We start from the raw sequence: 25084 nt of genomic DNA, 5'->3' as shown, positions 1-25084 counted from the left end.
CAGGGACCCAAAATAAAGTTGGGGGGGGTAGGGGGACCTGCTTTGTGTTCACAATATACAAAAATACCCAGGAGTCCGTAGCTACCTAACATTTACTACAGCACAGGAACCAACAAAGGTACAGTGTACAAATAAAAAAACAAAACAAACCAAAAACAAAACAAAAAAACTGTAAACACAGCACAATAAATAGATAAAAACAGCAGGCTCCGCACCATGCACATGATGTGATAAAACTCTTCTCTATACAACTCCCACATCTCTCACACTCGCCACAAGTTACTTGGCTTACTTTTTTTTCCTTTAAGTTTGACTCCCAAGTGCAAAACATCACAAATGGACAGTTCTGTATTCAAGTAATATATACAAGGGGGATATTACAAATATGTAGTTGCTGTACAGATACTAATTTTGCCATATTCATAATTTACAGATGTCAATCTTGTACTTTTAACAGTAACAAAAAAACAAAAACAAAAACAAAAAGGTTTAAAAAGTATGAGAGATGAGAATTGCAAGCGAGCGGCCACAGCCGCTCGTCATTCTGTCAGTCTGCGTCAGAGTCCTGCTGTCCCTTTTGCATTCCCGATGCTACGATGCACAGCACCTAAAGAGTGGACTCTTCACTGCACCGCTACTACGTCACCTCCATGGCCACTGTGTTGTCTGCTATACTGTTCAGTGCTGGCTTGTCTTCGTCGTGATTATCCCTGCGGAAGAGGAGAGGAGAGATTAGCTGATGTTCTTATCTCCTGTGTGCCGTGTTATTTTGTCAAGACCGTATCTTTAACTGTCCCAGATCTCAGTCAACAGATCTCTCCTGTGTGTGCGAGTGCTGGAGAGCTCTGACGTCACATCATTTCTGCTCTTCTTTCAGGCGGATTTATGTGGATTCTCAGTTCTGTGGCAATCTCGGCTGCATTATCTCTGGCAGACTCTGCGTTGGCAGTGTTCGGATGACATTTGCTGGGTCCAACTGAATACTTAAACCAGGGTTTGTATGTTAATGCAAAAGCTTTACTGTTGCTTATCCAGAAACAAACATTACATAAAAAGTAATCCGATAGTGCTACAACAAGAGAGACATACTTTATATATTATATTAATGTGCGTTTTCCTGCTGTGTCTGGAACGCGGAGGCGTTGTTTGAGACGATGCCATAAGGAATCAAACTATCGTCTGATCTCCCACACCTGTGTGGAGGCTTTGAGTCTGTGCAGCTTCAGTTCTGGTGTAAACTAATTAAAGCCTATGGCTAAACGTCTGTTTATTGTATGAAGTCAATCAAAACAAATAACTCTTCTTTTGTTGACCCAACTCTTAACAGTATGAAACTGTTCATTGTTTAAGGAAAATGTCAAGCGCCTTCTTGCCGGTAGTTCAGTGAGAAGATTGATACCACAATGTCTGTACGCTGTATGAAGCCACTGCCAGGACAAGATACGCTTATTTTAGCTTAGCATTAAAACTGGAAAGGTATAAAAAGAACAAAATAAAAAGACAAATCCACCTACCAGCACCTATACAGCTCACTAATCAACACAACATGTCTGTACGGAAATATGTGCTTCCCAAAATGTCGAACTATTCCTTTCAAAAGGTCTGTAATATTAATGCTGTACTGGTGTAACAAAGCCTCACCTTGAGCCCAGGTCCATGGACGATGCTCCAGAGACTTTGGGCATCTGCAGGTTGGTGGTGGCGGACAGCTTTAAGGCAGAGGGTGGCACGTTGCCGAGGGTCCGGGGAATGTGGCGTCCGGCCAGGCTGGCGGCCGACGGCACGCTCAGACAGATGTTGTTCCCGATGAGGACCTGAGTGGTGGCGGGGGTGGCGTTGGCTGCGCTGCATCCCAGGATCCCCAGCGCTGCTGCTGCGTGGGCGCTGGGAGTGGAGGTGAGGGAGGTGGGGACGGCGTTGGCGGGTGATGGGGTGGCCGAGTTGGAGGAGGGCTGGAGGAGAGTCGGGGCCACGGAGGTGGTAGTGTGCGTCGACTGGTTGGTCTGGTGGAGGGCTGCGGTGGTGCTGGAGAGGTGCAAGCCTTTGAAAACACCTGGAGAACAGAGAAGAGCTCGTAAAGACAAACGGAAACGGATAAAAGGCAGCAAGGACACCACAGGAATCTGAATGCAGTAAAACACTTTTTCTAATAACATTTATTTTCCTCCTCGGCTAGATTTCAAGATTTTGGCAAATGTATTTGCAAGACACCAGTTTATGAGGTGCACAATCTAATACAACAGCCATGCAATAAATCCTGTCTTTGTGAAACTTACAATGTGCAGTTTTTGTTGACACTGTCAGTGAGGTGTTGATGCAACACTAAGGTAATTCTATGACTGTTGGTAATGGTGTTGTTGTAATAACTGCATCGTATTAAGTGTTTTTAATTTTCTTTCCACCCCATTTAAATACATGAGGGAAAGGGGGGGTGACTACTAACAATGGGTACACAACTGCAAATATGTACACATGTAGGTATTTCCAAATATTATGTCCTTAACATACAGTTTCCCCATACAAACATGGGACCCTTTAAATTAAGCTATGTCTACTTGTGACCCCTCAACACAAGTTGAGGCTTTATTGTGAAGAGTGATCTTTCCTTCTTGGATTGTTTCATTTGAAGGATTTTTAGAGGCCTCAAGAGGCAAAAGTATCCGGTATTTCACAAGAAAAAGTAAAAATGAGAGAAAAGGGAGAGAAAATAATGGAGTTCATGTAACAAATATTTTCCTTTCTTATTCCATTATCATCTGGTGATCCCACAGGGAGCACGACCCCCACAGTGCAAAACCTTGGCAGACAAACGCAGGTCCTCCCTCCTGCACTGAGCCTTTCATTTTATGGTTTGATTAGTAAAATGTGTCAATAATAAAATAAGTGACACTCACCTGCACCTGCCAGGACCCCGTTGACTCCACTTGCCAGCACCAGCTCCTCTTTGGACTTGAAGGCCAGCAGCTGGTCCGTGGTGACGAGGGCCGAAGCAGCAAACTGGGCGCTGGCCTGGTCCAACGTCTTGGACACAAGTGCCTAGATGGAAAACAGAGAAGACATGTGGGTGTGTGTCAAATATGGTTGGGTATCGTCCATCAAACACTGAGCCCCCGCATACGCATACATGTAAAAAAAAAAGTACAAAAGAAAGCATATAAAAAAATATAGTCGTAGTTTATAGGAGCTGCCTTTGAGACGACATTGTCACATGCCAATTGGGTGGACATCGCCAAACCCTTCAGACTTGACCACTGTGCTAAATTGTTTGAAACTGATGAAACTGCCGAGCTCAGCGCTTCTACGGCCAAACAGGAAGTCAGCCAGTGGCTTTAAAGCTGCTCGTGGGAATGAGGATGTGTCCCATTTCCTAGGGATGGGTGAACTGACCTTCAACTCTGAATGATTTCCATATCGGGAGAACTCTGGCTGATTTAGTTTAACGAAGCTCCAATTTACTCCGATTTGCTCGTGAGAGGTTGAAAATTACACCAAAAGCCAAAAACAGATCCAAACCTGACCAGGATGGGATTTCAACACCTGTGAGATAAAACCTTCTTCCCTACTTTAACACCCATAATAAAAGCAATCTGCTCTCTTTTAATGTTTTCATGTTTTACTACAAGCACAAGTGTATTGCTTTAAGTTGTGTGTCCGTCCTTACTGACCTGTGTGTTGGTGGTTGTTGCAGGGTTGTTGGCTTGTTGCTGCTGTTGGCTCTGCTCCAGCTGCTGTTTCTGCATGACGGCCAGCTGCTCCTGGTGCTGCTGGTACTGCTCTGTCGTGAACACTGTGGACAGGAAGGATCAGATGCACCGGTCAAAACCACAATTTGGATATCGTTTACTGTCAGTTCAGTGGCTTTACTTTCCATTTAGAGGAGACCCTCATCCACAGCACTCTGACAACAGACACAACAAGTAGGGTTAAGATATTTTCTGTCTTAAGATTTTCTTTGCTTTAAAATGATCTTGACAAACGATTTTCTCTCTTTTGGTCAGGGAGGAAAAGCTTCTGAAATATTAAAATCATCAACATAAAAACGCAACAAGTATAATGCTGACAGCTTTTTAAGGACAGGACAACCTACTGCCTCTATTCAATGATGTTGAAACTTTAGGGCCGTTTAGCCATATTAAAATAACTGATCATGCAAATAACATTCCTAATCAATCAGCTTGTCAATTGAAATAACAGTCACTGACAAATGTATTTTCTGTGTGTGTATATATACAAAAGCCTCAGGGGGCTTTCAGACAGCAACCGCACTATGGCACAACACAAGGGTCTAGCTGGTGTGGGCGTGTTGCTACAGGTTTCAAGGTAAAGAAAATGAAAGCCAGAAAGCCCAGTTTGAAGCCTTATCAAACACACAGCGGTTTATACTCCTGAGGCCGGATTGTACAGCTCTTACTCAAATTTGCACAGTGGTACAATGTAGATGCTACAAGGTACTCTGTGGTGTGAGCTTGCACATGTCCGAGTAATCACAACAGCATGCTGCCAGACAGCATTGCATTGTGTCACGCAAAGAGAGTCAAGCCAGAACCAAACAACTGACAGCAAAGCCGCCCACATTTCCTATGAAGACAGTATTTCACCACATCAGAAATAGCAGGAACTCTCAGGCTCTTTACAAGCAATATACTAATGAGACCGCACATCTACACAGGATGATTTTCAAATGGTATCAGAACAAGAGCTGGTTATTAAACTGCAATCATTTTATGTTTCCAACCATGATGTGTCAGCTGCGCAGAGTATGGAAAACAAATACAAATACAGATAGGTGGCATTAAATGTTTTGGTGAGCCAGTTTCTGATCATAATTTTGCCAATGTTGGACTAAAGGCAAAGTTCTTGTACAGCCCTTTGTCTCAAAATAAATAAGGGTGGTTTTTGTAAAACAAACATGTTTATAGTTCTCAAAATAAGGTATCTAAAAAGTACTGTTTCGGTACTGGAACCGACACACTAAACAGCAGACATTTTGACTTGCCACAGTAGGAGAAGCACAGGTGTTACTAATGACATTAGCGATGGTCCCAGTAAGTCACGACGGTGTGAGTGAGTGAGCCAGCACGCACAATACTGGGACTTTGAAGCTGAAGCAGCTAAATGGAATTGAACTATCATTCGTTTTATTTTCACACCTGTTTTTCCTACTGTGACATGTCAACATGTCTTTCATGACTAAAAAGCCTATTGGCGTCAGTATCAAACAATTACAAATACCCAGCCATAATCAGGACCTCTACATGTCCAGTAGTCACTGAGACAGATGACTAGACAGTATTTTGTCAACTTACTGGGCTAAAATCCACTTTTAACAACATGAACTAGGCCCGACCAAAAGCCAGATCCAACAGAGAAGTCTTTACTGGCAGCTAAAATTCACTTGAGATTAGACCTGAGATAAATGGCTCTCTAGCAAACCAGCCAAAACAAAGCAACTCCCACTCATAACCCCATGCTGTGAGCATCCTCTACAACAAATTATGTTTTTATTCTCCACCTCATTTCACTTTAATTACTGAAATAACCCTCAAGGTGGCAACTATTTATTATTTCACCAAAACAGACGTCAATTACATGATGAAAAAACAAAAAAAAACAGGCCTACACAAATAAGTTCTTAACTTGCACACTTACTTCTAACTGGACACAATCAGCAGGCCAATATTTTATAACTAGTTTTGAAGACTGTTGTCAGTGTTCAATTAGGAAATTATAAAGTAAGTAGTAGTATAAAGTAGGTTTACAGCAACAACTAAACTTCCCAGATTTGTGCAGAAAATCCATAATTGCTTACTACACTGGCATCAAGGCAACAAAAGAAACCTGAACAAAATCAGATGTTGAAGCAAGAGGCGCCAGGTTTCTGATGAATTTGTTTCTCTTGTAATTGCTTGACATTTTATCATGTTCATGAGCCAGCCCAGTGTGGCTCAAATATTCACCAGGTTACCCTCTCTACAGCCACCTGCAGCCCAGACGCACTCCGGCACGTCTCATGAATCTATTTATACAGGACCATTTCTAATTGACTCCCCTCAAGCCATGGGAGCAGGAATTAATGTGTGATGATATGGAAAGAGGGTCTGAAAGCAGAAAGTTTGTGTGATTTACCAGCAGCATGGGAGCCCATGCTGGAGCAGGTCTACCTTTGACGTGCCTCATCAAAATGTGTTACACAAGAGCAGCAGCAAGTCTCAACTAAACAATACTGGGCTGGGTTTTAAGTCTAACTTGTTTTTATCACCACTGAATATTCACATGCACAAAAATTAATTAAACAATGGCACATCATTTTATGCATGGTGACATTTTTCAATTACACTCCTTCTCATGCTCACCACAAAGGCAATTTTCTAATTTTTTGAGAGGGGCCTAGCTGCAGACAAAATGGCAGATCTCCTCAGTTGACAGGAAATCAAGTGATTTCGGCAGCAGAAGCTGGTCTTCTTAGTGTGTTTTTTGCGTGAACGTCTGCATTAGGCACCTATGTAGTCCACTTGTGGCAGAAAAGGCGAGAGGACTTTACATCGGCAAGATACAGATTCTATTATGGATCTTTTGAAAAGTTTTCTAGGTTTCTAAGAATCCAGCGAGCATAGGTAGGTGTAGGTAGACAAAAATTGCTAATGCTAGGCTCTTTGATATATTAAAGTTTGATGACAACATTATATAAAACCCTTGAAAAGGCAACATACATTTTAAAATATTCTTATTAGACTCTGGAACTGCTATCAAGTCCTCCAACCTTTTCTGCCACAAGAACGGACAGGACTTCTTATTAAAGGCTTAACTTTTTTATACCATTTTAAAAGGAGTGTAGAGTTTTTGACCCCTAGTTGCGCTAAGGAGCAATGTTTTAGTGGATCCTGGCTTTGTACTGTGCACACACACACACACACACACACACGCAGGAGATAAATTAAGACCAATCTAAACCTTCCATACAATACATAGATGAGACAGAATCCAGAGTCACACAAACTGGCCTAAGATGTGTTGGACCAGATGCTAAAAGAAAGTACCTAGGTTCAAAGTGATGGATGTTAAGTCAATCTGTATTTCTGACTGATGCTCAGACTGAATTCAACCACTTCTTTAATTACAGCAGAGTGTACAAAGGGCGATCAGACGTTGCTAAATTTACTCCCAGAAATGAGTGCCAGAATAACTAACCTTATAAAATGACAGCTTATCAAAACTATATTAAATTTGCTCCTTGTGGCGCCAAGAAATGTAAGCAACAAAATGAACTGTTCCACTGTGTTTAGACCAATCAAAATATTCAGCTGTACAATTTAAAGACATACAATGCCAAAGATGCAAAAGAAAACTGGGCAGCATGGCAGAGGAAACAACTGACTCACAATTGACTGGGGTGGGGGCTGGGCCGGTGCGGTTCTGTGAGCTGGCTCCTCCAGACAGGGTCCGGGTTAGTCCTGACACTGTCCGGCTATAATCCCTAAATCCTCTGCGAGACAAGTCTCCTCCACCCAAGGGGTGATGAGATAGCGTCCGTGGTCTGAAGTGCCTCCAGCGGCAAGATTTAATGTTCAAAAGAATCTGGCTGAGGTCCATAGGTGTTGGCGATGATGACGACAGGGGTGATGAAGAGGAGGGAAGGTGGGAGGAGCTGGTTGGGTCCGAGGTATTGGTTTCTGAGGTACTGGCGTTGGAGTTGCGGAGCGGAGAACTTGGAAGTGGTGAGGCGAGTGGTTCGTGCTCTGGGTCAGAGTCTAGGCTCTGACAGATGCCGTCTAGATCTGCATGCGCTCTGTCCAACAGGATCCTGAAACAAAACCAAAAATCATTAGACTAAATCCCATCAGTGAGCCGTTAAAAACCACAAGTGAGGTCAGATGAAATGAAAAACATGCTGTAGTCATTATCAGTACATTACAACATCGACGTTCTTTGGTTATGACTGGAGTATTGCACAAGTGTGGCTATTCCTTGCATACCACTCATGTAATTACAATGTCCAGTGGGCCAGTACCAAATATATCTGGGTGTTACACAAAAGAACGGCAAAAACAGGCAGTTCTGCCATGACAACAGAAAAGAACACTTATGTAATGGAACAAGACTCAAAGTTTACAGCCGCGCTGCAGGTTCACAAGGTTGTGATGCTTGTTAAAATCCAGAAAAAGAGAGACAACATTGCTATTCTTGCTATTCTAGAGTCTTACCACTAGTGTGGCTAAACACTTCTTAGTTGGCCTGTGGCTGGTACCAGAGCAAAGGCCAAATTGTTCACTAAATCAAAACTGCGCTGTCATTTTAGATGTCGTACAATTGAAAGTTGTGCGGCGCTGGCTGATGTCAGGGAATAACCAGTCATAAGAATACACTTATCTGCATGTCTGTACTAAATTTCATTTAAAAATCCTAGTTGAGATACTCAACTCTGAACCTGTGTTGTAAAGAACAACGAATGGCCTGTCCCTACGGGCACACTGCTAGTCTGACTAAACAATAATACGAAGCTCCATGTTTCCTAACATGATCAAGCATTGCTATCATAAGTGCATATCATATTGAAGAAGACAGATCGACTGGTCCTTCAGTCTCCCTCGGGGCATGCGATAAGGTTGATTGCAGACAGAAACTTGAACTTTGCTAATCTTCTGTGATACAGATACCGCCTCGCCCAGTCGGTCTCCTCGACAACACCTGGCACTGTGGAAGCCGCTGGCCAACTCCTTCAGCCAGTGTGCTTTATTCAATCGTCTGTGTAATTACTGAAGAGATATCAGTGAAAGCTGGAGGACACGTTGCTGTTTAAACTCAACGGAAGCTAACTTTTCTGATTTGTCTACGGGCCACAGTAGCAGGTGAATCCCAAAATGGGACTCTCATGTTCATCATTTCAACAGCCAGCTTGATATTTATAATGGAATGTGCCCGCCAAATGATCGCTGGTAACCTGCCAAAGAGCTGGTATGGTAAACAACCTCAGCAACTACAGCCAACACTTGGCTGAATTTCCCCTGCTCAGTATTGGTACTGGCAGCATTCCTACACACATTTCATTTAAAATTTCTACATTTTCTCAGACTTCATTTTAATATTTTGGTGTATCGTGAATGTGATGAATGCATGTAGTAAGAGTCATAGGATGAAATGGTGATAAATATGAGGTCATGCAAACATTAGAAATGATCATTTCTGATTCAGCCAAATTTTCAGGACTTGGAAACAAACCACCTCAGTTTTGCTTGTGTACCTGCAGAGTAATCCAAGCATCACTGATCAAATCTCAGCAAGTGTGAGGAAACCAAACAGCCAGACTGAACTCACCTGCCCCCTCTGCCCACCCGGCGCCGTGCCAAACCTATGCAGCGCCGCGGCATGTTCAGCGAAGTCAGACAGAAGCGGAAGCGGGGGTCGCCGAGCCCACCCTCCGACGGGCTTACCCATGGCCAGTTGCCACTCTGGTCTGGACGAGACTGAAGGAGGATGAGGAGGACATGCAGAAAGAGAAAAGAGGGGGAAGAAGACGTCACATATTAAAATTGAGAGCAATGAAGGAAATGGGAAAAGAAAAACGCAAGTCTTCATTGTTGCATTGTTCTGTCCAGCAGAGTGTGGAAGACCAACAGCCAGGGCAGCCAGACTGGTCAGCCTGCTGTTGGCACTATAAATAGAAGCATGGGAGTCACAGGAGGGCACTCACAGCGTAGTACTGACAGCCGGCCTTCCTCCTGAACGCATAGCAGCCATCTGGGTCATTCTCCTCTTCTTCCTCTGAAGAACCTGAATGGATCTAAACAATAACAACTATTTAAGTAAATGAAGAGCTTAGGACTTGGAACCACACCCACCCTTTCACACACCTGACACAATGAGTATGTTTCTAGCCAAGCGTGATTTTTAGAATTACTGCAGAACCGTCAGTATTGGTTGGGTGATTACAGCTTTCACGCTCAGTTACTTGATTAGTATTAGTATCCATATGAAAACTGTACTGAAACCACATTATAACAAAAGTTAAATTAACCCACATATCTGAAATCAAATCATGTTACCTGCGAGAAGGGTTCTTCATCCGAGCTTGGGAAATCGTACTGGTTGAGGTCCTTGGGATTGAACACAGAGGGCCCTGAATGTTGAGGCGCTGATAGAGGAGGGATCTTGGGTTTCTTTTCATATTTCCTTTTGGTTCGCACTGCCTCCGTCTTCTCCGGCTGTGAAGAGGGGAGGGAAACAGTGCTGAATGTTTATACTACAGTCTGCATACTCAGAAAGGCATTTCAAGAAGCAGAGCAATACTACTGGTGGTAGGCTAGTGTTGGTAGACTATGCACAGGCGAAGAGTGTGTGTAGAAACAGCAGTGAGTAAAAGAGGCATTGATATGCAGATGGAAGCATGTGCCAGATGCCGCTGCCTAGCCAGATGGCTGCCCTCCCCCTTCCTCAATCCACCCCGTGCCACCGTTCACCCCAACTTCCCAGTGGGACGACCCCACCCTGTCTGAACAGACTCCAACTCTACTAGGATTAGTCAGATCCTATTCAGTCCTTAGACATGAGGGACAAAGCAAACAGAGAGGCAGGGACTCTACAGTGAAGAACTGCTGTGTCAAATCAATGGAAGAAGTGCGGGTTAGAGTGACGAGGGAGGAGGGGGCAGAGTTAAACCAAAAATGAGCGTCTGTAAACAAAAGGGAAAAGTCAACCAGCTGGTAGAGGAAAAAAAGGGGGAAATGGTTGTCTCCCAGCAGGGCAGGGGGAGGGTTGTCGGACACTGGAGCTAATGAAGTTATAATGAGAAGAGGTGACACAGAGTTCACAACAGTGCTGTGTAATGAAGTGCTACATTATCGAGGCATATGGCAACTCAGCTTTACATTAAATGTTTTGAGTTTGAGGGAGTCAGCACATAAAGCATGTACTGCCTCAATGACATAACTCTGATTATCAGGCATGAATAGAGTCTGTCAGTCCTTTGGCTACCCAAGAGCCTGGTAAAACTAATTCCTCCAATACGTTTTGTCCTTTTAAAATTAACGTGCATCATCATACCCTTTTTTTCCCCTGAAAAAAGTCAAACCACTTTTCTGAAGACTTTCTGAGGAAAATTACACATTCACAAGAAAACTTGAGGTTTACAGTAACAATGGTTTCCTTAATAAAAAAATCAGTTACGTACTCCCAGTACAATGATTTTCAATAATTCATACCTATTTAAAATGATGCACCTTTTCAACAATGAAAATGTCATGGTCTCAGTTTGAGTCAGTGTTCAATATGAAGTTCAGTATATTGCATTGAACAGCTCCTCACTTCAGCCATCATCAATGTGTGAATTGACTCGAGTGAAGGACAAATGTAAAGTCAATAACATTTCCAGATACTTCTGCAGACGTTCTGTTCCAACACCCACACTCATCAAGAGCCAGAAAGGATGGAAATCATTTTCCATTCTGTTCCTGACATTATTATGAGGAAGCCAGTGTGTTGTGAATGTAGATGGCCTTACTTTCTTGTAGTCCTTCATATCCAAGTGGTCCTGGTGTCTGTACTGGTTACTGTTGGACAGGGGAATGATGGGGATGGTGTAGACAGGCTTCACCAGAGCTCGCTGAGCAAGTGCCTCTGCCATCACCTCACTGCCAAGGTCTGGCATCGCATTTCTGATGGAAAAGGAGGAAAGGGTAGAGGAGCTGGTGAGCATGACAGGGGGCATATTTACACATCAGCTTTCAGATTTAAGGATTATTTTATAGTTAAATTGAATCGCTTTATGGCAAAGCATAATGAATTCACACAATCAGGTCCCAGTAGTATCAGTGTAGCTAACACAAAGAAATATACCTAAAAAAGGTACATTTAGTTACAGGTAGTGCTAAATAAACAGGCCAAAATGAGTGGGTGTACTACTATAACATTAAAACAACAAGATGTGCAATCGCTTCATCAGAAGAATGGCTAATTCCAACTTTTGACCTACAAATGAAAAGATTTAATCAAGGTTCTTTCTTACTGTATTGTAATTTATGCTTCAATATTCAGCAACATGATTGATAATTAATGCTGTCAACACCATACAGCTGTGGCCAACAGACAAAGGCATAGGAACAGCCCAGAACACACTACTGTCAGACTACATACACCACGCAGTACACCTGGGTCACTCTGCACCAGAATAATATCATGAAGTGGGCCGGAGAAGCTATTTACTGAGAATAGAGTGGTCCAATCTGCGAGTGAACACTGGCTTTGATGCGCAGGCAGAAACCAGGCTGGGATAACAAGAGGAAATTGAAATGTCACTACAAATCAAAAGCACTTCAAGGAGAAGGGTCCAATTTAAGCTCACACTGACAGCTACTTTCAGAGAAAATTCATTCCATTCAGATGTCATGTTTAGATGGATCGCAAAGGCTCCACTGGGGGAAAAAAACAGACCAATTCGAAGTGGAGCTTGGAAAAGAAAAAAAAATTAAAAACAAAATAATACAAACACACAGTCTAGTGTACTGCCTAACAGACTGGGAGAACGATTCTAGCAGACACAGAAGTAAATGAGCTAATTTGCTCCTGCCACTAATGAATAAACAGGGTGAACTCTAAATTGATAAAGCATGCAAAATAGCGCACACAACTGTGCCCCCAATTAACACAAGCAGCGAACCCTGACTTTACCGAAAATATGTGGTTGACTCTTTTATCAGTCTTGCAGACAAGTGTCCTAATGGCCTCTACTTGGGATTTCAACTTGACGAGTAAACAAAAGCCCATTCAAACATGTAGGTTAACCACATAAGCCATCCAAAACACCACAAGTAGTAAAGGCCCGACACCGTCGCCTTCTAAGCTTTCGAAAGCAAAACAATTAGTGCTTTTAAACCTTATCGGAAACCATCCACCAACCAACTCTCCTGGAGAGACAGAACGAGAGCACAGCCGCAAAACACAATATTATCCAAAAAATGTGTCTGTTCGTGAACATCTGTCATCTAATCAGACAAGCGAAGCGTGCGTTTATCATACTCCTGTATCATAAATGCTTCTGAAAAAAACTCTCTCCGGGCCAATTTCACATGCTGGTCTTTCTTACCTCTTCTCCACAATCTCCAGTGTGAGATGCAGCAGTTCCCTCTTGCTCTTCTCTCTCCTCTTAATCATCTCCAGGATGGTGACAGCTCGGCTCAGGTCCCTGCGCAGCTTCAGCATCTTCTCGTACGACGCCTCGTCATTCTTTCGGTTCTGAAAATGGAACAATGATAATTCAGACATAGAGCCACATAAGTGTTCCCACTTGTACTGAAACTTTTTCCAGACATCAAGTTACTGAGACTTTCATTTGTTTTTAAAACTTTAATTTTAGGGGAATAATACTGCTACTAGCCAATGTTCTGGTGCGACCTACACAGCCTTCACATCAAAGCTGGATTTAGGGCTTTATCCATACCAGGATACCTAAAGAACAGTATCATAGCTGCGCATTATCTGCTTCCCCCCACAAGGATAGTAAGAGATCAGTTTGTCCAGCAAGGCGTTAAAACAACACAGTTGCTCTAGAAGATAAAGGACAATTCTCCAACTACTAGGCCACAGAGACGCCATAATTCGCATGCATTAGGTACAACAGCACAACTTCTTCCATTTGCCGTGTTGTCTGCCGCAGTATCCCGGCCACAGATTCTTACCTTCCTGGTCTGCATCTTCTCCGTTCGTCGGCGGAAGGCCACATAGGGGTCGCTGGTGCTAGAGCCATCCCTCTTCTCCTGCTTGACGTTGGGGATGAGGGATCCTCCCTTGCAGGTTTTCCTCTTGCGGCTCCAGTAGTCAAACACCTCCTTGATCAGCTCATCGTCCTCCTTCAGCAGCAGTTTGGCCTCCTGGAGACTGACGAGCTGCAAAACAAGTAAAGGAGAGACCAAGTACTGATGTGTTGCATGTATAATAAAGATAAAATGAACAGCACCGAGAGAAACCAGGTGTTTCAAACAAGCTGCAGTCATTTTCAACAGCCATAAACTCTACAAAACAAAGCTTTTTTACTTTCAGCAGTGTGGTAGAGTGGAGTAGTCTTGTTGCCTTCAGGCACAGCTAATAAAACTCATACTATGTTTGACAGTTGTATGAATTTAAGTAGCCTACTTATTAGTCAGAGATGACTACAACTCCATGCAGTAGCTTGGATTAGAAAATGCCGAAGCTTTCCATAAACATTAAAGAAACCATGGACTAAGGCAATGACCCACCTCTTGAATGACTACATAACAGGTTGAACCAGGGTTTTATTAACTACTGTGTAAAGCACAATCTGACTTAGTGGGCTTATTTATTCTGTGTCAAGCTAAGCTAGAGATGTGTTTGTGCAAACACCATGCAAACCAGCATTTTTCCCCACACAGACTGACAAATACCTGCTGTCCACTGCCTTTCTCCAGTCGGTCTATCATTTCTTCAAACTGCAGGGCTGTGATTTCCATTTTCTTCTTCAGCTTATTCACAAACGTCTCATCTTCTGAATCTAGGTCGTAGTCTGGCTGCTCTGTATCCAAACTGAAAGCTGTGAGATGGAGAAGTGTTACTGAAGAGGTAGACACATTAATTCAAAGGCATCATCAGGAACAGCCTGAAGTAGACACAACATCACTCCTGTAAACACTACTTGAGTAGGTTGCACTGTGCATGAACTTGATGACTTCTTATCAAATAATTGACATATTTCAGCATATTAAACATATTTCATTACTCAGTGAAAAACAAATCTTCGCTTTTTACCTTACCCAAAGTGAAATAAAGCCATGTCATGATTTTATAATGCAGCGTCATTTGTATTTAGCAGCAGTACATTTCAGGCAAAGTCAATAAACACAAGCCATAGGGTATGAAATACAGATGGCTTTATCTTCAGATAACTATGGCCAAACTCGCATAACACCATTTCATTATGACAAAGCATTCTGCTTGCGTTTGCTTCTGTGCCTTCACCAGTTTCCGGGCTGGGAACTTAACCAGCCACTTGCTCATAAGTATTGCCTGTGGCTTAGGTTTTATGCCCTACCAGTCAGGCCAGAATCTCCAGCCATGGCCTGGAGATTCTCCAAACAATAACACATTAGTCTGGCAAATGGGGAAGTGGCTGTCTGTTGTAATCCATCAGCTACTGTGACCACTAGACAAGAAACGTATGTGTACTGCACTATCACCATGAGAGCCCCACTATAACCATCACATTAACCTGTCAAAACCTGAAGCATTTGGAAAGGTATGCAGCAGTCTCTGTAACCGCTCCACATTTAAACTGTTAGATAACAGAAAAACAGAGTTGCAAAATGAAGGTGAAAATATCTGCTACAGTGGTCCCTCTGGTTTACATGTTGCTAAAACACAGAGTATCCAACGGCTGCAGTGCAAAGCAAACAAATGGAATTTGTTGTTTATGACTTTCAGTCTGTTTAATTCCATTCCCCCCAGATTTACACAGACCGCAACCAATATCATGACACCGTTCACCAGATGCTGGCAACAGTGTATTGTAGTGTGTGCAAAACATTTGCATGTGCGAAATTTGCCTTTAGGCAGTAACACTGGTGACAGAAGATAGATACAGCTCTTCTTTTTGGTTACAGACCTTTCTTTTCACCTGAGCGAATCTGCCAGATTCAATTTTGACACAAGCATGCTGTCAATGCAATTCCCCTTTCTCCACCAATACCCTACTGACCCCTATTTTTAAATCACCCTTAAAGACTGCTCAAACACATTCAGACATTTTCTGAAACCACACATTTGCTGTCAGACCCTCTAGGCACAACAATGTAACACATAACATGTGTCACGACAGACAGATGAAACACACAACACTGCTGTGTTTGATTATCCACAGACGGTAGAGATTTTCAGTGTCCATACTTCTTCTATATGAGAAATCTATTCAGTCTTTTCACACGTGATCTGATATAAATGAGGCCTGCTTAATTTGTAGTCAGTTGGACTGACCTCACATTCAAAATAATAACTGCTCCACAAAATCAAATACAGTTCTCTCTATCAGCAGCATAAACCCTCTGAAAATGTCAGACACACCCAGTGCATCCAAACGGCATCGTCATCACCACGTGCTCACAGACCACTAACACAGCTAAGAGGATAATCTTGTTGCAAGCGGCCTGCTACTCACGCTGTATGTGAATAAGCTGCTTTGGCATCTTGAACTCCCCGGGGTAGAGGGACTCGTAGTGCGTGATGTTGCGCTCTGCCTCGGGGACGGGGATAACCATGTTGTCCCGCTTCTCGCCATATACCTGCTGCGCCGAGATGGCCCGCTGGAGATGGTGCTCCTGGAAGAGAGAAGGGAAACAGCTGTTTACAATAGACTGTCTGCAATTTAAGAAGCTCTTTTTCAGAAATCTAGCAAATCCTTCGTTTTTTTCCACCAGATACATGCTGACTATTAACCAGTAGACAAAGTTTTTCATAAATATCACTTCATTACATGGATATGCATCTACAAATAAGTATACTGGTGTGTAATGGGATGGGAATAAAAATGAGCAAGATTGATATAGTTGGTGAAAAAAAACCCAGCTGTTTCATCACGAGTTTAAGGAATTTTCCATTTGTTTCCAGATACAGTTAATACTGGAGTCCAGTTTCTTTCAGAGAGGACTAACAACCACAAAACAGTCCGATATTCCAGATTACCAACATTAAAGTACGGTAAATTACTTGAGGTAATTCCACACAAGCCTCAGCTCAATCACAGGGAAAGAACATCTCACATCAGGAGAGCTTACAATCCCAAACCCTCATTAGACCAGCAGGGTAGTTTATTAGCATAATATGTTGTAGACGCTGTGTGGGGAAATAGCTGAACATTGTTTAGAAAATATAAAACAAAAATAACTTAATATAAAGAAACAGATTTCCTTTTTAGGGATTTTCTTTTCTTTTTACATCTCGGTAATAGTCCTAAAGCATGTAAGGGGAATCATAGCTTGCCAATTAAAATGATTGCACAACATCCCCCACCCCCAATTTGGCGACTGGATGGGGGCCGCCCCATCTATACTGGCATCATTGTCTTCCCTTGCTCACTCCTCTATTACAGGCTCTTAGCCCTCCTTCACCAGAAATGTGTGTGTCAAAACACAACATTGAAGATCTGGAATCAATTTAGTCCCCACTTTGAGTTTCAGACAACCTCTTTTTCCGCTCCGGTGGCTTCAAACCAGACCTGGGATCTGGGTGAGGAAATATCTGATGAACTATGGGAGGGGTCACTCAAAAACCTCATCTATTTGCGCTTGGCCCAGTCTCATTCTATGTAAAATCATTCAAAGGTCTCAATGGACCTGGATGCAGGCCTAACCACTCTCCAGTGTACAAATCATGTACGTGTTAACTTTTGGTGTTGCCCATCCCTAGTTGGTTTCTGGAAAGACATCTTTAAAACACACTCAGAAATAAGCGGCACACAGACCCTGCATTATTAGGGGATTCCTCACCCACATTACAACTGCCCAAAATGAATAAGGATGTAATTGCCTTCGTCACTTTTTTGGCGAGATGATTAGTTTTGCTTAGATGGAAATCCTCTGCACCCCCTTCACATGCTCTTTAGATTAAAGCTGTTCTACATTGCATTGGAAAAAATTAAAAACACACACTTCAAAAGGGTCTATAAACAAATTCTGTGCAATGTGGACCCCATTCTTTTTTTATGTCAAGTGACTACATTTCACTGCAGTTCCAGAGTGACATATAGATATATTGTTTATTTTTTATGCTCGTTGGATGGAGGCGAGGACATGACATATTCTGGTAAGAGGCCTAGTATGTGTATACACGGCATCTGGATGTTAAGGAGGACTGTATTGACCAATCTAGCTGACCTGAATCAAAATATACATATTTTTGCCTCTGTTTATTTGTTATATTACAGTTTCACACCCTGGTTTGTTGTATTGATGTTTTGTGTTGTTTTATAATCCTACTAAATAACTTAAAAGTGCAATCACTTCATGCTGGTTACGTTGAAAATCCAATAAACAAAGTTATAAAAATAAAACAAAAGAGTGCAAAATGTGATGGCAATGATCCAAAAACAAAAGCATTTCAAAACAGGACAGGTCTGCCAGTCACATATCCTCCTAAATCCTTTTCAATTCCTTTTATTGATTATCTTACATGCTATTTGTCATAGTATGTTATGCCTATATTTACACCATCATAGCTCTCAGCGCTGTATCTCAGAGAAATTAGTCATTGGTAGAAGGATGGTGTGGGATTCAGTTGAACAGGGTCTGCTTTTGAGATACAACAAGTATCAACAAGTGCATTGGTGTGTCAATCCACTGCGAGTCCACAGAGGTGAGACTCAGTTAGTGTAGTTCTACTTCAAAGCATGTGCGCTCTGGCAAAGACGTCATTTTGAGCCCTGCACAACCTCTACTATCGCAACAGTGACTCATTGTTTTCATTTGCAGCAGCTCCCAGTCAGAGCAAGTCTCAAAGTGAGTTGGACAGAAAATCTGTCCCAAAAGTTTACAAAAATGCTGTTGCACATTCTGAGCCGTGGGATCACAGATGAAATACCTGCAAGTCTCTGCGGCAGTAAAGCGGGTACACTTCGCAGCACAAGTGAGGACGTTGGCAAATGAGTCACACAGTTTGACTCTTGAACTCAGCAAGCACAAAATGGTTTTACATTATGTAATCTGATACAGTCACCTCAAAATGTGATGCTAAGAATTTCACACCAACACAAATATATTTCTGCTCTAACACATTCTGTTTAAAATATGCCTGGAAAATGATTATAAAGAGTACAGTCTGGATCTGCTCTACACGAAAAGTGCCCTGACGATGACTTCTTTTATGATTTGGCTATACAAGTAAAATTTAATAGAATAACATTAGTGATAAGCCCTCACAAACATCCTTATTATTGAATGACTAGAATATCACCTAGGCCTACTTTAAGCCCTAGTAATAACATCTGCATCAAAGACACTGCAGCTTATTATAAATGTTACTCTGTAGTATACTCTTTGTAGGCCTGCTCTCAGTGGTTGATGCAACAGATGGCCAATCCAGTCAAACTGACTGCGGCCCATCTTCCTCTAACAAGTATTTTAACAAGGCTCCTACTCATTTCGCACATCACACTTTTTCTCACAGCCACAGTTTCTTGGTTGAGATATGGGTCAGTGTTCAATGACATACCAATTGTGGCTAGCAAATGTGAGCATCAACGAAAGCATGTCTGTGCACAGCTAATTTTCATTACCCGAAAACTAGCACATTTTAGACACTTCCCCGCTTGCGTGGGTGTTTTAAGTGGTTTGGGCCTTAAGTATAATCCAAAGCCATGAGGAGCTCTGCGAGGAGTAACAAGAGAACCATATCAGAGCTGTGAGCTGGCATGAAAGGACACAGCATGTGCCCAGAGCTGAACCATCTGCCCCTGGTAAGCTTATCGTCAAGCCCAGCGTTGTACACTTTCTCTACAACCAATACACAAAGAAAACAGCTTATTGTTTTCACTGGACCATTGTGAATTTAACCTTGAGGACCTTGGGACTAAAGTTAAAGTGTTCACCGAAGAGGATTCGAGCAACATCAATCACCCACTGTCTGCTTTGGGATGCAAACATACACGTTCCACAAACAAATTGCCATCTATTCACTTCTCACTAGTCATTTGTCACCAACTTAAGCTGGCGGATTTCTCGAAAACACGACTGAATTTGGCATGTTCACACACGCAAATCACAGGTTTTGGACAAAAACAAAGTACCGTATTTGGCTTCCATTGTTGCAGTGTGTGTAGACTGTCCAGCCAAGCTTGTTGAAACTTTGCACGGCCTTGTTCACTGCCCACAAATACACAACCTCCTGCAATTAGCCAACAGTTTCGTGTGAGTCTACATTTAACAACCCCTTGCTTAGCCAGTCCAAAAACTGCAGAGGCTGTGGTTCTCCATTCCCAGATCTCAGCAACTTTAAATGTAAAAAACATCAGCTCCGCACACAAAGTTAAGTTATAATAGCATTCTTTCAATTCCCTCAGCTCTCCATTTAATAGCAGTTTGACGACTGAGAACACCAATTTTATTTGGAGCCTGCAGCCAGCCTTAGCCAATGATCACAAGCAAAAGCTACTGTACATACATATTGAAGGGAACACAGAAAGATCACAGCCAGCCGGTGGATTCAAAAGCAGGACATTTCTGCTTCCTCCAACAACTCAGCCATCATATTATATATATATATACACATATATGCAAGTCTGAATGTAAAATGTGTTTCTTCCAAACATCCATAAACATCATGTGTCTCAGCAACAGCCCACTGGCATGATTGTGTGGCCAATAGTTACAGCCAGGGCTCTGATAACAAACAGATGCTGGCAAACACAAGGACAGACTACAGCTTCATCAAGGAGTTGTCGGCCGATTTGACATGACCTTATGTTAGGTCTATGAACCAATGCTTAACCAACACGACGCAGGGTTTCTTCTCTCGTGTAAGTTGTCAAACACATCTTCAGAAATCGCCCTCTGTGAACCCCACTGTCACTCCTGGTGAACCCTGAGCTTTGTGAGTTAAGGAACGAGCATTAAGAGTGAGCGTAAGGAACCAATTAAACCTGAGCCTGGCCCAGACCTGCCTTTGCACGCTTTTGTAGAGGATATCAGCTTGGCAAATTGCAGCAGGCTACCCTGAGCTGCCTCTGACCTAAAGATATCCTGATCTTTCGCAGCTGTGATCCTCACAACCAAGGTTCACAGCCTGGGATTTCCTCTGCTGAGGAATTGGGTGAGTTGGGATAAAGGGCTTTTGTGAATGGCACTTGAGGAAAGAGTAAACTAGCTTATTCTAGGACCTCTTGCACCTGTCTGTTTTAATCATTATTTTAAGTTGACATGTCACTTCTGTATGTTTGTTTCTAGAAAAGCCTAATTTTTTTTATAGTTTGTCCAAGCTGAAACACTGAGTTGCCTTTATTTCCATTAGCCCCCCCCGCCCCCCCCCCCAAAAAATGAGAAGAGGTAAGAGTTCAAGGACCCTTCAAGAGATAACACAACTGAATGTTAATGCTGGCCGTTAATGGGTGCACAGTGGGCAATGCTGACAGAGTAGTTCCTAACTGCTCTGCATCGCAGAAAAAAAACAAACTAATATTGAACCTCCAATACTCTTGTTCTTTCTACACAAAGTGTTCTGGCACTGTAGTGACTTCACAGTGGCAGCGCTGCTCTGTGTCACGGCCACAGATGCAGATAGAGGAACGAGAAATTAATTTTTTTCACAGCACCACGCGTTCCTTCCATTAAATGTTCCCTAGAAAAATAGATGACTCCAATAAAAAAGTTGCCATGGCAACAAAATTGTGGCCTCCAGCAGGTGTTTTCAGCTCATGCTGACCGGAGGAAGGCGAGCAAGTCTTGTGGAAGGCAATCTGCTCAGTGAGTCAAGGCATACATCTCATTTAAAGCACCGCAATATATGCAATGAAACAAACAAGCAGCCAAAAAAAAAAGACAAGCTACCACCACGTTCCGTTACATCTAACAAAACTCAGACAGAAGATGTGATTGATGTTTTACATCAATAACTCATAGGACAATCAATGTTGCCCTTAATAAACTACCATAAAACACCAAAAGATCATCGTCTAAGAAGCAACACATGCAATGTTGGTGCATAAGAGCTATGCAACTGTAAAGAGGGTGTGTTCCTTCAATTCAACACTCGTGTGGTTATTGTTGCAAGTTCTCTTTGAGTACTAGGATGATTTTATAATTTAAAAAGGCACCATATGCACATTTTCACTTCATTACCAAATAATATGGCCTGAGAGAGAATCTGAGTCACAGAATTCATTTTTTCTGTTGGCTTTTTCTAATCTCTACTCCATTATGAACGACAGCAATCTGTTATGCAAACAACGTACATATTTATGAGGTATTTCGTTTATTTCTTCTTGTGCCTTTGTGACATTACAGACACCACCATTGTCTAACTAACCCTTGTGATTCCTGATAAGCTACACCTGCTCCTCTGAGCAGGACTCAATCAATCTCTATATATTTAATTATCAGTGCAAATGTAACAATTATAGACTCCCTGATTAAATAATGGGACAAAATGGCCTTTTGGCTACTGTCATGGAGATATATGTCCAAACTATTGCAACTACCAATGGTGCACCAATTGTGCTTTTAGAGGTTAATTATTTCTGTCAGGTTTGACGCGATGAATGCTGATGAGACAGACATACAAAGGCACTTATTTAGGTGATTTAAATGAGCCAGAAAAAGAGGTCCGCTATGGACTTGGCTTATCGCTGACACCAGATGTATTCTTTGATCAAATTACCAAACTGCCCTAATAAGGACAACCTGCCAACAGTATTGGTGGGTTACAAAAAGATATTCCTTCTTATGTGTGCTCATGCCATCAATGCTAGAAACTCATCAAGATCCCAAAGTGTGCTTATTTGCTTCTTAAAGTGACATAATTCTCAGGCCAGCATGTGGTCACTCGGTCTGCAACGCTCCATTGTTGCTGGACAGGATGTGGGTCAGCGAGCTAAGCCACACACAACCTTGTAGTAAAACTGTCCTCTTTATCTCTTCTGTCACTCTGTTATGTAATGCCACTGTGTGTATGTGTACAGTAGGTGGGGGAGGGCCGGCACGGGGGGCAGGATTTCTGCTGACTATGCGGCCCCCGTATGTGCTTTCCTTGTGTTTGTGTCTGCTGAGGCATCTTGGTGGCATAGAGGGGCTCTCCTGCTGATGAGGTGACAGAGAGAAATTCAGCAAAGCGGGCCAGGAGGGGTAATAAACACCAGCTAATACACTAGCAATTAATACTTTGTCTACAACCAGCCATAACAGTAATACCAGCTATTAGCTGATGACAACATACATTCCATTGTCTAACAAATCTAAAACTGTTCAGGTCATTATTGTAAATGTGGAGGGTTAGTTGGAAAAGCCTACTCTACAGCGAATTCAACAACAAGGGAATTCACTTTCATTCTATTCAATTCAAAGGCTATATCTGAGCTACAGCCAACCTACCAAGCTGTGGTTCAAATGGTTTATAGTTATAAGGCTTTACATAATCTGTCAACAGGGACAATGCAAATCAATTCTATATTTAAGTGTGATTTGAATGCAAGTAATACACAATACCAACCTACTATACACAAGAGATGATATAGTACAGCTTCCACAAGCTAAAACAAATATTACACAGCCTAAAAGTTATCCAAAAAAATGACCTGATCATTTATTAAACTATACCTCTTAGTGACAATCCAAGCATCCAGAGGGTTAAATAAAGCCTGAATTATAAAAGCAGATTAGAATAAGCAATTTTACAAATAAGTAAAAGTTCGATTGGTGAGTGAGGCCACTACATTCTGCATAACTGTACATGAAGTTACAGTAGAAATGTGCAGACATTACTAAATACATTCACCAAACTAGCAACTGTTTTCAAACCACACACTGAAAGAAACACGCCTCGATCTGTTACAAAGCTTTAGAAGTCATCGTTGCAACTTGGTGGCATACACACACACACACACACACACACACATAATACACACTTCGCGTATTCAGTGACCAAAACAGATGCCATACTGAAAACGTAAAAGCCGCCTCTAGGATAATCATCGCCATACCATGCATGTCATAACACATTATGTTCCCGTGGCACTGTGCAATTCTGCACGTGTATGTTATGATTGAATAGAGGGCAGGATCTGCAAGATTTTTCTCTCTCTCTCTGCGTTTACCGCCAAACAGGCGACGCCAAGTGCAGGCAGTGTGCAGCACACATGGCAGAGCTGGAGCTGTCAACACGCAACACCTAGCTGTCAAACCGGGCTGGGGGCTCAGTGTCTCCCCCTGGCATTTGTTCTCGGAAAGTACACCACGTCCAAGGCCTATCCCCGCTCGCCTTTACCAAAGAGAAAGTCAACAAAATGGTGGAACAGATACAAGTCACGTGACTTCTTTGTGCTTTCGGGTGCAGTTACAAGTGAAACAAATGGACACAACACGGCTTACGAATAAAATATCAAACCGCTGCAACCTTATAATAACACATGTGGTAGAATGGGGTCGTAATATTCAGTATTCGTCGAGATCCGTCGTGTGCACGAAAGAGCAGATATGGCGGCCATTTTGCACAAGCTTGCGCAGGCAACATAGCGGCGCCCCTCGATATGAAAACACTGCCAAAGTGATCCACCACCAGTCGGGCAGCAATAAAAAAACATACCGATTCCTCCTCTTTTTCCATCCCAGTAGGCATCTGCGGAACTGCCCGGTTGATTGAGGCATATTCGTGCAGGTCAGGCAAATCCTCGCAGCGGAAGACGGGTAGAGGCTTACTAGCATCCAGCGCCCGTGCCCGAAACGACAATTTACTCATTTTTATATTAAAAGATGTAGCATAAATCTATTCGATCTGCTAGGAATAACAGCAGGTCTGCCTCGAGTTCTCATGGATGAATCTGTGACGGTCTCTAGGAGTCAGTCGGTCGATTGAGGGCAGGCTTGGGTCCGTAGCAGCGCGAACAGAGCCGGGCAGGCCCGGGTCTCGGTCGCTCTCTGTCGGTCTCTTTTTTCCTATGCTCCGCTGTTCCTCCCCGGTTCAATACGCCATGGCCAACATGGCGGACATTACAAACTCATGCAGCTCTCGGCTCGCTCCAAGCGGCCCAACCCCCTCGATCACACAAACAGCCATTCCCACGCAGTTTCGCACGCGTGCGCGCTCGCGAGACCCTTGGGGTACGGGGAAAGAGGGAGGGTGTTACCGACGGTGGGGGCAAGATGCTGGATGCTGATGAAGGGATGTGAACTTCCCAGGCTCGGGATGTTCTCATCCTGTAATACACCAGGCTGATGCTGACGTACGAAAACATATTTATTATCTATATAAAAAAAAAAAAATCTGGAGCAATAAAAAAAAAATAACGTAAAGGAACGCCTCTCTGTCGCAGCACAGCACTAAAGTAGATTATATATAATATTATATTTCGGAGTGAAACACAATCATCACTCAGACAGGTTATGAGATA

The 25084-nt window shown here is 42.7% G+C and overlaps 1 protein-coding gene across 3 annotated transcripts; it reads right to left on the bottom strand.

Annotated features, from left to right (window-relative positions):
- Positions 1-567: 567 nt before the first annotated feature.
- On the bottom strand, positions 568-24432 carry LOC139304028 (enhancer of polycomb homolog 1-like). Of its 3 annotated transcripts, none has more exons than XM_070927851.1 (14): positions 24280-24432; positions 16154-16313; positions 14391-14536; positions 13668-13874; positions 13076-13224; positions 11495-11648; positions 10041-10199; positions 9689-9778; positions 9313-9461; positions 7380-7801; positions 3666-3787; positions 2895-3036; positions 1642-2053; positions 568-710 (listed from the first exon to the last, which is right to left on the bottom strand). In XM_070927851.1, exons 1-14 carry the CDS (start codon positions 24430-24432, stop codon positions 638-640), a joined length of 2538 nt encoding a protein of 845 aa, XP_070783952.1. In that variant the 3' UTR covers positions 568-637. The 3 variants fall into 3 exon arrangements, with proteins under 3 accessions (XP_070783952.1, XP_070783953.1, XP_070783954.1); XM_070927852.1 differs by having other exon boundaries at positions 1663-2053; XM_070927853.1 differs by having other exon boundaries at positions 3666-3789; positions 7634-7801.
- Positions 24433-25084: the final 652 nt, after the last annotated feature.

The sequence above is a fragment of the Enoplosus armatus genome, chromosome 21 (genome assembly GCF_043641665.1).
Source record: "Enoplosus armatus isolate fEnoArm2 chromosome 21, fEnoArm2.hap1, whole genome shotgun sequence".
Classification (NCBI taxonomy): domain Eukaryota; kingdom Metazoa; phylum Chordata; class Actinopteri; order Centrarchiformes; family Enoplosidae; genus Enoplosus; species Enoplosus armatus.
Note: the sequence above shows the minus strand (reverse complement) of the source record. Positions and strands in the feature narration are given on the sequence as shown.